This window comes from Lolium perenne, chromosome 5 (genome assembly GCF_019359855.2).
Source record: "Lolium perenne isolate Kyuss_39 chromosome 5, Kyuss_2.0, whole genome shotgun sequence".
Classification (NCBI taxonomy): domain Eukaryota; kingdom Viridiplantae; phylum Streptophyta; class Magnoliopsida; order Poales; family Poaceae; genus Lolium; species Lolium perenne.
The window spans coordinates 225,326,034-225,343,512 of NC_067248.2; the positions used below are offsets into that span (position 1 = coordinate 225,326,034).

At 46.3% G+C, this 17,479-nt stretch overlaps 2 protein-coding genes across 2 annotated transcripts; one reads left to right on the forward strand and one right to left on the reverse strand.

The window, feature by feature from the left end:
• Nucleotides 1-1,646: 1,646 nt before the first annotated feature.
• Nucleotides 1,647-5,091, forward strand: LOC127302098 (uncharacterized). Its single transcript, XM_051332458.2, has 4 exons — nucleotides 1,647-2,418; nucleotides 3,510-3,793; nucleotides 3,926-4,153; nucleotides 4,246-5,091. The coding sequence occupies exons 1-4, from the start codon at nucleotides 2,010-2,012 to the stop codon at nucleotides 4,681-4,683; spliced, it is 1,359 nt and encodes a 452-aa protein (XP_051188418.1). The 5' UTR covers nucleotides 1,647-2,009; the 3' UTR covers nucleotides 4,684-5,091.
• Nucleotides 5,092-8,121: 3,030 nt separating this feature from the next.
• LOC127302099 (IRK-interacting protein) lies at nucleotides 8,122-10,849 on the reverse strand. Its single transcript, XM_051332459.2, has 2 exons — nucleotides 10,370-10,849; nucleotides 8,122-9,935 (listed from the first exon to the last, which is right to left on the reverse strand). Exons 1-2 carry the CDS (start codon nucleotides 10,646-10,648, stop codon nucleotides 8,364-8,366), a joined length of 1,851 nt encoding a protein of 616 aa, XP_051188419.1. The 5' UTR covers nucleotides 10,649-10,849; the 3' UTR covers nucleotides 8,122-8,363.
• Between the last annotated feature and the right edge of the window lie 6,630 nt (nucleotides 10,850-17,479).

The following is a 17,479-nucleotide window of genomic DNA, read 5'->3' on the forward strand; positions in this document are numbered from 1 at the left end:
TTATACATTTTTCAATAATATTGACAAAAATTATTCAAATAGTACTGACTTTTGACTAAAAATATACGCCACGTTAAAAAATAGAGGTAGTTGTTTATAGTAAGTGTAGGATGAACATTTTACAGCTACAATGAAAGAAATGAGACCAAATATTGGCTGATTGGCCCGAGATTCTCGAGAAGAAAGGCTATTCCGCTCGTTTATTTGCTGACTAAATCGGTGGCATCATAGCTTTGCACTTTACTGGTGATCTACGCGCGCGGAGATCTTCCTCGGCTTTTGCGGTGATGATGCAGTGCTTGGAGGATATGCGGCGACGAGATGTTGCATGATCCCGCCGGCGAGCACGCATTGGCGATGGCGAAGTTGGCCTCCTCGCGTCGGAGGCGCTCCTGCTACGTGGTTGTGGGAGACGAGCCTGCTGGGGCCCGGGTGGGCTTGTGTCGGCTTCGGCTTTGGCCCCGGCAGTACGTTGGCACGCTGACGCCTAGTGATGTCAGCAGCTTGGCACCATGGCAGTGCCTGCGGCAGCTGGATCGTGTTGTCCAGCCCCGTCTCGGCTGGATCTTCCTAATAAAGGAAACTGATGAGGGGTTCTCTTGTGCGAAGATGGAGACTTTCCCGAGGCCAGTCCTTTTGATCTAGCTAGAGTGGCGAGTTTCGGAAGGCTCCACCACCAAATGTAACAGTGCACCCTATGCCTGAAGTTTGCTGGATCGGGTGGCATTCGGTCATGCACACCCATGCTTTTATTCCGACCCTTTGTTTCTGGAGGGCTCCGCTCTTTTGTTTGTCATCAGATGATAGTTTGGTCCATGGTGAACTTAGAAGCGGAGAATATCACGAAGGCCGAATTGGAGGAAGGGTAACGGAGGTTAGAGTCTCGACGCTATTGAGGGACTTGCTTGGTATTCTGGGTTTCGCAGCAGCAGTATGCAAGTGAGGGCGGCAGCACGGGTGAAGTTCATTGTCTTACCTTTGAGGGTGAAAATCCAAGGTCAGCCCTTAATTTGTTGTGTGTGGCAATAACCTTGTTAAAAATATTGTTTTGACAGCAAGGACTATCTTCAGGGTGAAACCTAATATCTTTGATCGCACGACGACGATTACTTTTGGTGGCGTCGCTTTTGAAGAGGCTGAAGTTTATCTGTTGTCTTGGTGGTGGATATATTGTTGCTGCTAGGGCTAAAATACCTAGCGGATCTATTTTTTTCTATGTGTATCCATACTGATAATAGGATATCCCGTACATTGTTACAAGAGGCTGAATGTAGTTGGTATCTCTGCCTATTAAAATGTTCTCTTTATTGAAAAAATAGCTCTGCATTTCGGCATCACACCTGCGTATTGCAACGTCCGTTAGAACATTCGTATACTCTTTTCTTTGAACCTCATAACTCCGTATTGGATTTCTATACGACGGCATCGCTGGTCTGGTCTGGTACGTGGAAGCGACTCGAGACGACTAGACTGACCCCCGGCCGTCGATCGCAATCAGGTCTGGGGGAGGTGGACGACACGGCTCCAAAACCCAGACCCGACGGCTAACCCAACGTGGGAGGTGGCCGCCTGCTTCGTGGAGCCCGCACGGCAGTAGTCGCGGTGCCCCTGCTGCGACGCGGTTGGTCGGCTTCGTCCACCGCGCGTTAAAACCGCCCTCGCCGCGCTCACACCGGCAGTTTGGCGCGCTAGCTCACACGTGCACAGGTGAAGAGAGAAAAAGTAGTAGCCAGAGTTATTGGAGAGCACGCCGGCCGTTCGCCGGCGTCGTCCTGGACCGAGGAATACGAGGAGAGGAGATCGAGGAATATCGCAACGTGCGCCAAGCTTCCGCTCCCCTCCCATCCCAGTCCCAGCCTCCCCCCGATCGGGCCGCAGGTTGCAGCGCGCCTCACGGGCGGCACGTGAACGCTCCCCTGACGCTGCCGGACCGGCGCCGGAGCATAAAGGTCAGCGCGCGCCTCAGGATTCTTGCTGTTGGATTGACCGGGGGGGAACTATCACGGGGCATGGAGCAGGAGAGGAAGCGAGAGTCGGCGGCGGCGGGGGCGGCGCTGGTGGTGGTGCTGGAGTGCGTGGCGGGGAGCTCCAAGGCGGAGGAGTGGGGCGGCGGCGGGGGCGTGGTGCAGGAGGGGGACGTGGTGGAGTCCGTCCGCGTCGGGGTGGGCTCCGCCGCCGCCTCCCTCGACGCGCCCTTCAAGGGCGGCAGGGCCGGCCTGCACAAGGCCCTGCACGCCGCCTTCAAGCGCGGGGACACCTCCGTCGAGGTGCGCGTCCGCGGCGGCAAGGACCTGCAGGCCTGCGTCCTGCCGCACCCCGCCGGCGGCAGGAAGCAGTACGTGCTCCGCTCCCTGCACGACCCCAACTACGTGCTCGGCTTCGGCGACCGCCTCGAGAGCGACTGCCTCGCGCTGCAAGGTAAAATCCCAACCACCACCGCCTCTTCGTGCCTCCCAAGAGCCCCTGCTTGATTTTTCATCTGACTGTTCCAGCTGATTTGAGCCTAGTTCTTGCGAGCTCAACCATGAACTAAAATTGCGATAATTCAACGGTGATTTACTATATGCCTAGTCATGAACTGGATAACTTTGCTGTCAATTCGAGATCGGGAATGAATCGTGGATATGATACATTTTACTATGATCGTAAATAAATAAATAAATAACAGAGTATTATCAGCCAGATAGATTCGACATGAGTTTCTTTTTCAGTATGTACGCATGCCGACGTGTTCAACTCCGTCAGTTACGAAAAGACAAGTTTACTGTCAAGTCCGAGGTTCAAAGCAGAATATTCTGACGGGCTGATCTTTCACCGCATTGTTGGAAAGCAGAATTCCCTGCGTTTCATAGGCGCGCGAGTTGGCTATTCTCAATGCTAGGAAGCTAATGTACAGGTGGTTATCGCTAACTAGAACGACAGCTACGTACCGACAATAAACAAAGGAAGCAAAGCGGATTTAGAGTAGTGGTAATAATGATTAAAGCAGGGCGACTAAGACGTCGTTGCTGAAACATGTCAAGGAAGATGGCATGTTGTCTAGCTGGTGGTCAAATTCTCTGTACCTTGTACATTCCACTCGTTTTCTTGGCCATGCTGAGGAATATGGCATGGTGGACTGTTGACGTGATGGTTGTTGGGCTTGGGCACATGTTTGTTGCTTCCTGGCAAGTTAGTTGGGCCCTTGATGCTGTTCAAATACTGTTCCATTGTTGTCTAGTTTGGCTGCTCTACCTATTTATGGCTTCAAATCTTTCCAGAAGTTCATCGTAAACAAATCACAAGCTGATGGTCAATAGTGCTAACTAGAAGTGTTTCTTGCAATATTATCTTAGCTGTTCATCTTACAGTGAGATCACGCGTGCTTTCACAATTCTTCTGGCACTGCTTCTTAATACCTTACTGGTGCTTCCTTCCATAAACGACATACTGCATACTATGTTAGCACGTCTTGCTGTGAATTTGTGATGACCTTTTATGTAAAATATGTGTCTCCCGCCTTGATGAAGGCAACAGGGGCACAAGAGTTGCGTCAGCGCTGAGCAAGGCTACACTTCAGGATGGGTACGTCGCATATCCATGGGAGCAGAAGATGCGGGACTCTTTGTGCGCGCCCAACTCCAGCTGCTGCCTCTCCATTCTCATCCTCCCCAAGTCCCTGGACCAGAATGCATGTCGTTACGAGTCCTTTGAAGACACATTGGCTCGTGCCAACACATGGCTCTCCTCGTCGCAGGCCTCAGGAATCCCTATTAAGTTCATGAATCTGCAGAGTGAAGCTCTTCTCACCAAGGTGCACATGCAAGCTCTCTGACTCCACAAGTTCTGCACTAAAATGAACTTTCAGCGTTCGGTTGCTTATAGCCTAGTTCATGATTCAGTTTGATCCTATAGTAATCTTATCTTCGCACCCTGAAATGTTCAGATATCTGGAGAGACAGCGTCTCCAACTGTCAATTCTGGGTCATTGTCTGATATGTCGAACCTCGTGAATGCGACCCTATATGGTTTTGAGGACTACCATGGGGTGGACATTGGTGTGGTGAAGGCAGCCCGGATTTGGTACAGATCCACAGCAGGAGAAATTCCGCTGGAGATCCAACTTCAAGAAGGCGACACAAGACTAGGATTTTCAGTCAGCCGTACTGAAGAGGTCCTTTTTCAGTTGCCACTGTACACAATACTGACAACAAGTCAATAGCCTACCTTCATGTAACTCACCGTGACAACTTGTGTTTAATCCAGGGTTTTATCTACATATCTTCGGTGGTCGAAGATGACAAGGGCAATGAGGCACCATCAACAAGGTCAGGGCTCCGCGATCTATTCAACCGGGCTAAAGAGGCGTCGAAACTGCTGATCATATCAAGGGTGTCCAATGAGAAGGTCCTCCCCTGGATGATCTCCAGTTCAGGTGCGGTCCGATGCTTCGACACCATCTCCCTCAGCCAAAAGCTCTCCTTGCACCGCCTCGCGTTGCACCCCATCCAGCTACATCTGCTCATGTGGGAGAAACCTGTTGGTAGTATGATTCTTTCTCCGAAACTGCCCCCTCAGGCGATGCTAACTCAGGTGCCCTTTAACTTCATTGAGAGCATTGAACCTAGAGGGGATTCTGAAGATTACAGTGTGGGGGATGCGTCGTTTCGGCTTTTGGATTCTCCAACTAGCAGCTGGGTATAATTTGAAGTTTAGTTCTCCTCAGAAGGCTTCCTGATAGGCTTCAAATTGGTGATTCTTAGGGTACCATCTTAACCTCTTTAGGTCAATCAAATGAACTAAAATTCAGAGATTTATGCAATTTTAGAATTTTAGTTCATTTCCTTGAACTATAGAGGGCTAGAGGGGGATACCCTAGGGGTCACAAATCTGCACCTCTACTTCGTGGTGGCTACTTCCTAATAGGCACATGTAATGTTGCCATCTTATCTAGTTTTCTGGGCAGTATGCTTAGTTTGTGATAGAGAAGTGTTGTTCTATCTGGAAATTGTTTAGAAACTCTGTAAGTTTCTGGCGTAATATCCGAAGAACATGTTGTGATGCATTCTTTTTTATGATCATGACATAACAATGGAGGTATATATTACTACACATTATTTCCATAGTAGTGCAAGCAGTTCATTACTTGGGTATATAACTGCTTATTCTGAACTTGGTGAGGAACACAACGATGAACATTTTCACATTATTTGACAAGATAAATGTTACCGTCACCCTAACAAGTCTTACCACAGACATAGCAGTTTAACATGACAAAATATCACTTGAGCACTTGAGTGAGAACTCTGCAATTGAGTACTCAGATCCTAAACCCTAACATCACCATGATTTTCACTATCAACGGATCTTGAACATGTCGAAATCTCCTCCATGTACATCTGATCGAACTTCCGTCCTCTTCGACCCTCAAAATCGCCAATGGCGGGCCAAAAGAGAATGGCAGTAGGTGGAGAAGTCAGACACACTTGGAGGCGACGGAGATGCACTACAATAGCTGCCCTGCACATTGTGGTTCACAAAACCAGCCCACATTCTCGCTCTAGTACCTAGTGCCTTCCACAACACCTCGTTCCAATTCAGATTGTCCAGCGCCATGAAGCACTCGAAGCTCTCCAGGTGATCATGCTTCCAGTCGAGGTACCTTGCCGCTCTTTTCTAAGCTATAGTTCTCGAAGCCCTGACACAATGAGTGGTTAATGATCGCCTCCGGATGGTACATAATGGCCTTGGGACGGAGAGAGTTAAGATGACTATCGTTATTTTATCCTGAACTCTTTTAGTTTGATACAACTAGAGCTAGAAATATGATCTTAACCACCACATTTTTTGATATTATAGTTAGGAGATTAAACCATGCAATGATGCAACTAAATGCTAAGATTCGTCAAAAATTATTGCTTAATTCTAACTTCTATCGTGAAAACTAAATTTGCACTAATCTTGAAAAATATATTGACAAAAAGTTGTCTTAGTGTTTTTTCCTTATCAAGGACTCCCTCTTAAAAAACACGATTCAAATTTTTTATTCTACTTCAGAGAAAAATAAGAAAACAAAATCACATGTCTTCATAGATTTATTTCTGGGTGCGTTGAGTGCGTGTGTCTAGCTACAATTACTCGCTTGTCTAAAAAAAAGCTACAATTACTCGCTGGCTTGTAGCAAGTGGGTTTGGCTTGGATGAACTTGGGAAGGACGAAACGAACACGGCATGGTTGATGAGGGAGGAGGGGCGGAATGTCCACCACCGTGAATTAATCCAATTACTTAGCAATTCCTCTCCTGCTTAGTGGATCTAGACCCTCTTGCTCACATGTGCACCCTGCCTGAATGTTAATTAGTAGACCAACTTCTTGTACTCGGCCATATCCTGCGTATAATGTGCAACCTGAAGGAGTAGCTACTGGCAATCTCCGATGCGTATCTTCCGCATAACTAATGTGCAACGTGCATGGAGTATATGACGAGATGTGTTACAAAACCGGCTCACATCCTCGCTTTAGTACCTAGTGCCATTCCATAACATCTCATTCCAGCTCAGATTGTCCAGCGCCACGAAGCACGTGAAGCTCTCCCGGTGATCATGCTTCCGATCGAGGTAACTCTTTGTTCCACACTTTTGTTAGCTATAGTTTTCGAAGCCCTGACACAACGAGTGGTTTATGATTTCCTCCTTGGAGCGGAGCGAGTTAAGACAACTATCATTATTTTATACCGAACTCTTTTAGTTTTTTACAATTAGAGCTCATTCTCTAGAAATATGATCTTAACCACCACGTTTTTATATTATAGTTAGGAGATTAAACAATGTAATGATGCAACTAAATTCTAAGATTCGTAAAAAATATTGCTTATTTCTAACTTCTGTCGTGGAAATTAAATTTGCACTAAACTTGAAAAATATATTGCAAAAATAGTTTTCTTAGTTTTTTTCCTTATCAAGGAGTGCATATTAAAAAATTGTGATTCAAAATTTGTATTCCTAGAGAAAAATAAGAAAACAAAATCACATGTCTTCATAGATTTATTTCTAGTGCTTACATCAATTGAAAAAAAAATGTATACGGTTCTGTCTATGTGAGTTTCTTCAAATATCATGACAAATAAACTTTAAGTAGTAGTTTCTAGAAACTACTACTTCAAATTTTACTTAAAACAAATACTAGGAGCATGTACATCTCGACAGTTCATGTGAGTTCGTATAGTTTCTCGTAAAACCAATAATTTTTATGATCGATGTAAAAAATAAAAACTTGTGATACAAAAAGTCTTATTTTTAGCATCAAATTTTATCCTTTTACAGATGCCAAACGATAAGTCGATTTTTCATGGAAAGACTTTATGTGCACACAGCATATGTACACGTGAATTTTTCGTCTGGAAATTTTTGACATTTGAAAATATATCTATGGATCTCAAAATAAAGGGAACATATGCACGCAAGAGCCAAAAACATCACTCCCCCATTGAACAATTAACTCTCGTCGCATGCATACTTTAGTCTTTGGATGGATTTGATATTTTGGAAGAACTACAAACACGCTCCAACTTTTTGAACTAGGCACACTACACTATGTGTTATCAATTCAAAGTGTGTGCGCAATGTATGTATCAACGTATCTTCTGTCAAATAAGATGACAAACATGTGACTACACATGCAAAAATAATAGTGTAGGGAAATTTATCTTATATCATATATGTGAAATTTTGACCCCTGCTTCCTGATGGCTACTTCCTAATGGACACATACAATGTGATCATCTTTTGTAGTTCTTTGGGCAGTACGCTTAGTTCTATGTAAGTGTTTAGTTCTGTCCAGAAACGTTCAAACCTAGTTTTCTGGCGTAATCAGGGAAGATGCATTTGTATAAGAAACGTTGACCAACGGGAGAAGATTTCCTCCCTTGGCTATACGTTGTTAGATAGATGACGAGACCTCTCTAGCTAGCAGCAAATTTATACGCGCTAGATAGCACCCCGTTTAATTTGGTCCAGTTGAGACTCGAACCCGTGTGAACTAGCTGCGCCTCGCAAGTCTTGCCACTGAGCTAGCACTCAGTTTTTAAGATGCATTTGTATAATATCTGAAGAACATGTTGTGGTGCGTTGTTTTCGTTGATCATGGCATAACAATGGATGAATATATTACTCATTTCTACAGTAGTGCTGTGCAAGCAGTTCCTTACTTGGGTTTATAATTGCTTACTCTGATATTACTGAGAAACACAGAGGTCGGCATTTTGACATTAATCTCTGCACCTCTGGATTCGACAAGAAAAATGTTAACCTCACCCTAACAAGTCACACCACACACACTAGCTGGCTATCAGTCGAACAAAACTTACACGACCAACATGACACATATTATGCTACTGATCTAGTCGTGAGGACCCTGCACTTGAGCACTCTATCCTGAACATAGAACCCTGGCATCACCATGGTCTTGACTGTCAGCGAGTCCTGAACCTGTCGCTTGTCCGGCAAAATGTCCTCCATGTACATCTGATCGAACGCCCGTCCTTCCTCCACCCGCAAGATCGGCAGCGGCGGGCCGAAGGAGAATGCCAGCAGGTGGAGCAGCCAGACGCACTTGGTGGCGACGAAGAAGCACTGCAGCAGCTGCTCGGGCCACGGCCAGGACCAGCCCAGCGCCGCCACCACGCAGCTCATCTTCTGGTCGCAGAACCGGCTCAGGTCCTCGCTGTAGTACCTGGTGCCCTTCCGCAGCACCTCGCTCCAGCTCAGGTTGCGCAGCGCCACGAAGGACGCGAAGCTCTCCCGGCGGTCCTGGTTTGGGTCGAGGTGCCTCGGTGCGCCGTTTCGCTGGAAGCTGCAGTTCTCGAAGTCCTGGTACAGCGACTGGTTCATGATCGCCTCCAGATGGTACAGGATGGCCTTGGAGCAGTGCCCGCCGGCGGTGATCGCGAGCTGGTACGGCTGCAGCAGCAGGTTCAGCTTGTCTGAGAGACCGTTGTCGGGATCTTCGGCCTGCTGGATCAGGGACTTGCAGAGCTGCTTCACCGACAGGCGAGCCTCTGATGCGATCTGTAGGAACCCTTCCACCATGGCCTCGTGGCTCACCGGCATGCTGCTGGGAAGCTCCCGGCTCGCTCCGATCGACCTCGACGACGACGATCGCCGCGAGTGAGGCTGCGTGCCACCATTGTCCGTCGCTTGCCTCAGCGCGTTCTTGAGCTCCGAGCAGTAGGCTTCCAGGCCCATCATCTTGGTGGTGAGCTCGCCCAGCGACGACCTCATCTCTGCCGCGTCCTCCAGCGCGGCGTCCCGGTGCGCGTTGGCCTCGGCGAGCTCCTTCTTGGCGGAGTCGAGCGAGAGCAGCCCCCACTCCTTGAGGAGCTGCGACATGTTCTCGCGCTCGATCACGGCCGTCGCTTGTAACGGCGACTTGGCCTTCTTCCTCGCCTTGGGGAAGAACCACGAGAGGATCTGCGACCCCCTCTGCTTCGCCCGGGAGTGCGTGGACGCCGAGGGGTGCTGGCTGGAAGACGGCGGCACTCTGTTGCTGCTGCCGAGGAACCTGTCGTTCCCGCCATGTCCCCCGCCGATCGTCGCCGGCCGGAACGCGCTGCTGCAAGACGCTGGGGGCGCCTTCAACTCGGCCGTGCCGGTGACCCGGCCGGCCGACGCGGCGAAACGGCCGGCCAGCGGCGCCGACTGCAGAAAGGCCGGGTAGATCCTGTGCGCGCCTCTGGTCCGGAGGTGATTGTCAGTGGAAGAAGGCGCGTAGTGGAAGTCGCTGTTGGAGGAGGAGAAGCCGTTGAGGCAGTTGTCGTAGTCCGAGTAGGCCGCCTCGTCGCCGCCGTCACGGCCGCCGCGGTCCAAGGTGATGCCGCTCCAGTTCTCCGACCGGCTCCGGGTGTCCTGGCAGATGTCGTTCAGTCCAGCAACCATGGCCGTCGGCTCCTCCTCGTAAGTCTGCCATGGCCATGTTTAGGAAGCACTGTGTCAGAGATGTAATCCTCGCAGGATGAATTGCAACACACCGTGCAAATATGAAATGATGCATTGCAGGCAATGATTCAGTGACGGCAATCTTGCAAGAATCGTGGACAATGTTCTACCACCAAGTAGGCAAGTACCAATGGTCGCTCACTCATAGGCAGTGGCAAGTATGAGAGATTCTGAAAGAACATTACTTCAGGAACTGTTGCTAGTGGTACTGCCTACGTTCCGGTGGTACCACCTCTACGCCAAAGCAATAAACGCAGCAACTGCCGGAGCTCCGGCGGCACAAGCAGGTGCAGGAAGGCAACTTAATTTCAGAACTAAATGTGCCGCCTTATACCGTGAGGAGCAACCAAGAACCCGCGGAACATCATGGCAACAAGCGCAGGACAGAGATTGCTCACCGGAGTAAACACGGGGTAGTCCTCGCTCGCGCCGGCCGACGGCGCCCCTGTCCTGGAGCGCGCGGGGGACGCAGCCGGCGGGAGGCGGATGGTGGCCGGGCTGCGGCTGGCGGCGGCATTGGCATTGGGCGCGCCGCGCTGGCGGAGGGCGGCGTGGAGCGCGCGCAGCTCGACGGCCTTGGCCACGGCGGCCTGGACCTCCTGCCGGCTGGCCGGAAGCGGAGGCCGGGACGGCGCCGCGTGGTTGAAGGCCTCCGCGGCGGCGGCGGCCACTGCCATGGCCGGCGACGAGTGGATGAACAGTGGTGGGTCAAAGGCTGCGTTCTCGGCTGCGCTGATGCAGTGATGCCGCTGGCGGGTGGGAAGTGGTTTTCTTGGGAGAAGGAATGGCGACAGGCAGGCACGGGTGGGAGGGAATGGAGGGGAGAGGAACAGTGGAATTCGAGAGTGAGAGAGAGGAACTGGGAGGTGAGTGAGTGTGAGTGAGCGAGGGAGGGAGGGAACTGCACATTTTGAAGAGGGTTGGCAGCGTCTTTTGGGCTTTTCTTTTGTCGCTTTTGCTGGTGTTGCTGCTCGCTAAACGTTGCTTGTTCCCTTAAGAAAATGTACTTGCTCCCCTTAAGTATGCTTTACTTGCTGCCTGATGCAACCGCTTCGTCCCTTCCAATCCAAACCAAGAATTAAGGCCACTTTGCAGAAATTTTATAATCCTAGTAAAAAGTGTTAGTTGGTTCGATGCCAGAGTACTAAGAACATAGCTCAGCTATTCTATCAACTTACTTTCAATTGGAAAAAAAATCTTTTTTTTCTTTCAAATCTCTCCTCTTCCTCTCTGTTCTTCTTTGATTCCGGCGAGGAAAGGAGCAAGATGCAATCTAGCTACAGCCGACGAAGATAGCGCTGTGTCACAACTAGAGTCAACAGATGATACCTATATTAGGGTCTTGCATAGGAGTTGTGGAGGATCTGAATCATTAGAAAATAGAAACATTTTCTATATTGGTTGTCTGATTTGTAAAATTATATGCCATAGAAGTTTTAGCTAAGGAATCCTCTGCACTAGATTTTATAGCTCAAACCTCTTCTTCGGAATTCCTGTTCTTTTAACGTGACAAGAAAACTTTGGTGTGTACGATACCCTTGGGATTGGAGTGAGCATCACACTGCAATCTTGTGTTTTTCCTATTCCAGGGTTTTTCCTATCCTAGGAATAAAAAACAGCGAGCTTTATTTTGTGCATCTACTTCGGCATCGGAGATCGCATAAAACCCAACCCTTGAATTCAAAAAAGAAGTTATATCTCTTTCCCTCTAATACATAAGCAAACTATCTGAACTCATATTTGACATCACAACCATTTGTGTTCACCACCACACACGAATCAATAACAATCAAAACTTATACTTTTGAAATTCGAACTTGAATATAATATACGTTCCAAAAAATATCACATAATATAAATAAACATGAAGGTATATAATGGAAACTATTTCACACTGGCAAATATGTTCAACTTGGTCATCTTGGAGTTTTTCATGCCTTCTCGGATCTTCAGTCCGTCGATTGCACTTCAAGGAATGATGACCCTAATTAAGGATTTCGCTTGTACCACATTGTATTAGAAGTCCACATATTGACGTCGGTCATTCTCAATTGCCATGTTGTACACAATCACACATGTTGTCATGATTTTGCACATTGATTCTCGGTCCCAGAATCTAGAAGGATCGCGAACAATTACAAAGTGAGCTTGCAACACCCCTAATCTTTTCTCAACATCCTTCGTGACTGACCGCTTTCCTTAGCAAAGTGGGCACCTTTTTTACATTGAAGGTGTGTTATTGCATTCAAAAATGCATACCACAAAGGGAATATCTCATAAGAAAGATAGTAACTCATCGTATACTAAGGAATATTGACCCAAAGTTCACCACTCGAGCATCACCTCCAGTTGACATTGCAAAGAGTGGAGACCATTGCAAGACATTGATTTCATTGTGAGAACAAGATAACCCAAAGTAGGAGTGACAAATCCATTAATCCTAGGAAGAAAATAGCTTCAAGAACAATGGTTGGATCATAGAGATGTCGAGTGAATTGAATGTGCATGGTATTTGGGAAATTATTCCACTTCCGGTGCATGCAATCAATGCGCCCAAGCATCTCCACTAATCCTCTTGAAGCACCAATTAATGAAATATGTGCAATGTACTCTACAATCGGTCCTTGTAGGTAACCTTCTCTGAGGACTTCAGTGATAGATTTTCTCCTCGAACACAATATGGTTATGCTATACCTCTATCCAATCCAAAGGACCTCATTAAACAAAGGGCTTTATACTCTCGTGGCCCACTATCCTTAGTACTTCTCAGTCGTTCCCACATATGTTAGCTTTCTTCGGTGTTGTCCTCCTTAGAACCCAATATACCAAACCACCAAACGACTAGTTTACGTGAGTCCACAACCTTCTACTATCTGTGGACTAAGATCCTAACTTGTGTGGGACTCACGTTTACATTTGGGACGATTCATTTACATGTGGGACCATGAGTGTTGACGATTGACCGTTTAGAAATCGAGGTGCAAATTAGATTGGAACTAGAACTACTCCCACATTACATTAAATAAAAGGGATCCTACCATGCAATTTAAGAACATCGGTTATTGCAATCTGCATCTCTCTCTCTCTCTCTCTCTCTCTCTCTCTCTCTCTCTCTCTCTCTCTTCTCACGTAGAAATTTCTTGGAGCAGAGATTGTTAGCCGAGCAGCGCATCCGTGCTAGGCATCTCGTATGCCACTCGTGCCACAAGGAGTATCATGTTTCATCGGAAGTGGCTGAGTACTCACCTTTCAAGAGAGAGGAGGATGAGTACCGCAAGGAGGAGGATGAGTGTGATACCAACTCCGACAAGGCGGAGAAGGAGAGGAGAAGTATGTCGGGGAGGAGGGGGACAGGTGGTGGAAAAAACATCCTTCTACGAGGCACAACAGAGGAAGGATCTTATGCCGCAAAGCTGATCTATGAGTGGAGGGTATTAGATGATTCCTGAAGCGAGCCCTAGCCCCGATGTCATCTACAAGGGGAAGTGACCGTGGACATTGTGCCCATGGCCGAGGGCGCGTGAGTTCAAGTCCATCGACGAAGAGGCCAGGGTTGTCGCTGCTGATGATAATGACTCCGACTTCGGTGACTCCGATGATGGCATAGACGAGGACGAAGTCACGTCATTCCACTGCCTGTGAAGACCCCATGAAGTAGAAGAAGTTGTTGTAGTTTATGTTAATCACAATTTTTAAGTTTATTAATTTAGTTAATGTTTATGGTGCAAGTTAGGATTTTGTTGATATGGAGTTTAATCTACCTACTATGTTCATATGTTCTTCTATCTTCTTTACTATATGTGTGTTATGATACAAAGACATGAGTATATTTATTTTAACAATTTATTGGATTAGGTGTGACATTGGCTCGGCTAGCAGTGAGGTGTTGCTAGTATTATCCATGTTACCCCTAAATCATTCGGTTGCATGGAGGACGCTAGACCACGGCATGGCGTATCTTGCATGTAGGACAACGGGATAACTGATGCATGTAACATGAAAACATGAAATTTATAGTTTATTGTGTTAAAATACTTATTATCTAGAAAATTTATTATATTTATTGGGGCTAACCTATTAATAGTTGTAAAAGTGCACGATTATAGCAAGATTTGGTGTTTCTTGAAATATGTCCCTACAATAACTATTTTCAAAGATGTCCACGAAGAGGATCGAATATAAAGTCAAATGGAATAGTGCTCAACCACAAAGTTGTGGAGAATTTTTATACCTTTCTTTGACGTAAAAAAAAACCTCAAACGGAGTGCGTATGCGACCGCTAGACCCGTTTTACATAAGGTTAGGCAATTTCGGAGATCGGAAAGTTTGTGACGTGATTGATTCAAACTCTTGACATACTTGATGGATTCAGCCAAATCACGACATTATAGGCTCATAAACCGCTCATTATGGTAAAATTTGGAGTTTCCCGCAAAAATTTCACTGCAAAAAACTTTTCCAATAATGTGACGGAAACCAAAACAATCGACGTTCAATGAAAAAAATCCAAACAACAAAGTTGTAGGAAATTTTCTTGCAATGATTGTAGACATAAAATTCGTCCCAAATAGACTCCTGAAGCCCAAATGGCGGCCCAATTACTACATAGTACACAAGTAGTTCTGAGAATTCGAAAGATTGTGATGTGATTGACTTCAACTCCTACCTTATACGATGATTTCGGCCAAGGTTTCAGAGGTGTCCAATATCCCTTGGATCAAAGAGACATTCATCCCATGGCCTAGATTGCATCTCCACCCCTATATATCAACACTACTTTTGGAGGCCCCCATACATTGTGACAAAAATCTTACCTCCTTGCAACCGTCAATGAGGAGGAGGAGCTTCTACACACTGATACGTCCAATTTGCATCACTATTTTGTATCATAATTTGCTGTTATTCATTGATATATTTCATATTTGGACATAATACTTATGTTATTTCATCTATTTTGCATGTTTCATGATTATTGGAGGATCGAGCACCGGAGCCAGGATTCTGCCGGAAAAAGCACCGTCAGAACGCAATATTTCGGAAGATCAACTGTGGAAGGAAATTATACCAAAAATCCTATTTTTCCAGATGACGAAGGAAGCCAGAAGGGGGAGCCGAGGGGACCCAAGGTGGGCCCAGACCATAGGCCGGCGCGGCCCATGGCCTGGCCGCGCCGCCTGGTGAGGAGGGGGGCCCACAGCCCCTCTCGCCTCCTTTTCTTCGCAAAATCCTTCGTCCCGAAGACCTAAGCCACAGAGGGTACCTCGCGAAGAGTTACAGCCGCCTCTGCGGGGCGGAGAACACCAGAGAGAAAAGAGCTCTCCGGCGGGCTGAGATCCACCGGGGAAATTCCCTCCGGGAGGGGGAAATCGACGCCATCGTCACCGTCATCGATCTGGACATCATCTCCATCACCATCATCATCATCTCCACCATCATCACCGCCGTCTCCACCGCTGGCCATCGTCACCGCCGTAGCAATTTGGGTTTGATCTTGATTGTTTGATAGGGGAAACTCTCCCGGTATTGATTTCTACTTGTTGTTGATGCTATTGAGTGAAACCGTTGAACCAAGGTTTATGTTCAGATTGTTATTTGTCATCATATCACCTCTGATCATGTTCCATATGATGTCTCGTGAGTAGTTCGTTTAGTTCTTGAGGACATGGGTGAAGTCTAACTGTTAGTAGTGAATTATGGTTGAGTAATATTCAATGTTATGATATTTAAGTTCTGGTGTTATTCTTCTAGTGGTGTCATGTGAACGTCGACTACATGACACTTCACCTTTATGGGCCTAGGGGAATGCATCTTGTACTCGTTTGCCAATTGCGGGGTTGCCGGAGTGACAGAAACCTAAACCCCCGTTGGTATATCGATGCAGGAGGGATAGCAGGATCTTAGAGTTTAAGGCTGTGGTTAGATTTATTCTTAATTACTTTCTTGTAGTTGCGGATGCTTGCAAGGGGTATAATCACAAGTATGTATTAGTCCTAGGAAGGGCGGTACATTAGCACAGGTTCACCCACACAACACTTATCAAAACAATGAAGATTAATTAGCCGTATGTAGCGAAAGCACTAGACTAAAATCCCGTGTGTCCTCGAGAACGTTTGGTCATTATAAGTAAACAAACCGGCTTGTCCTTTGTGCTAAAAAGGATTGGGCCACTCACTGCAATTGTTACTCTCGCACTTTACTTACTCGTACTTTATTCAACTGTTACATCAAAAACCCCTGAATACTTGTCTGTGAACATTTACAGTGAATCCTTCACCGAAACTGCTTGTCAACACCTTCTGCTCCTCGTTGGGTTCGACACTCCTTCTTATCGAAGATACTACGATACACCCCCTATACTTGTGGGTCATCAAGACTATTTTCTGGCGCCGTTGCCGGGGAGTGAAGCGCTATTGGTAAGTGGAATTGATAAGGGAAATTTCTACTGTTTGTGCTGATTTTATTTCTGCCTGCTGCCATAATTCATTATGGAGAGATCTCCTTTTGAATGTTTATTTGGGAAATCTGCTACTACTGCAAAGGTAGTGGATGAGGCGCCAGGTAAAGAAGAGATACCATACAAAATACCTATGAAAATTATTGAACGCGTAGTGGGTAACCGTTATACAGGGGATGGAACTGTCCACCCTGGAGATCATTTACTGTTCTTACATGAATTATGCGGTTTATTCAAGTGTGCAGGTATTGCTATGGATGAAGTGAGGAAGAAACTATTCTCTATATCGCTGTCTGGTAAAGCGGCGCATTGGTATAAATTACTGGATAATGGGGATTCTCTTGAATGGAATGATATTGTGCCCCGGTTTTATTCTAAGTTCTATCCTCCAAGTGAAATTCACAAGGATCGGAATCGCATATATAATTTTTGGCCTCATGATGGAGAGAGTATCGCCCAAGCTTGGGGGAGATTGAAGTCTTTAATGCTCAAATGCCCCATTCATGAGCTTCCTGGTAATGTTATTATTGATAATTTCTATGCAAGACTTTCTTTTGAAGACAAGACCTTCTTTGGATACTTCTTGTTCTGGATCATTCACGCGCAACAAAGAAGAGTTTAAAAGGGACATTCTTAATCGGATCCAGGAAAATACTGAAGGATGGGAGATCGACAAAGATAGAGAATCAGGTATAAATTATGATTATAAATGCATTGAAGCTTTTATGGATACTGATAAATTTCGTAATATGAGTGCTACTTATGGTCTTGATTCTCAAGTTGCTGCAAATCTTTATAAAGCTTTTGCCTCTCATTATGAATTGCCTAAGAAGAATTTTGATAAGTATCATGAACCGTATAAAGATAAAATTGATTCATCTATTAATAAATGCGTTGTAGTTGAAACTGTTGATCATGTTATTCCTGAAGCTTATATTGAAAAAACTCCTTTCCCTGCTAAAATAAAGGAGTACTCTGTTATAAATAGTGCGGTTCATAAAAGTGAAAAGAAACCTATAGAACCTGAAGAACAAATAAAAGTTGAACCTGCTGT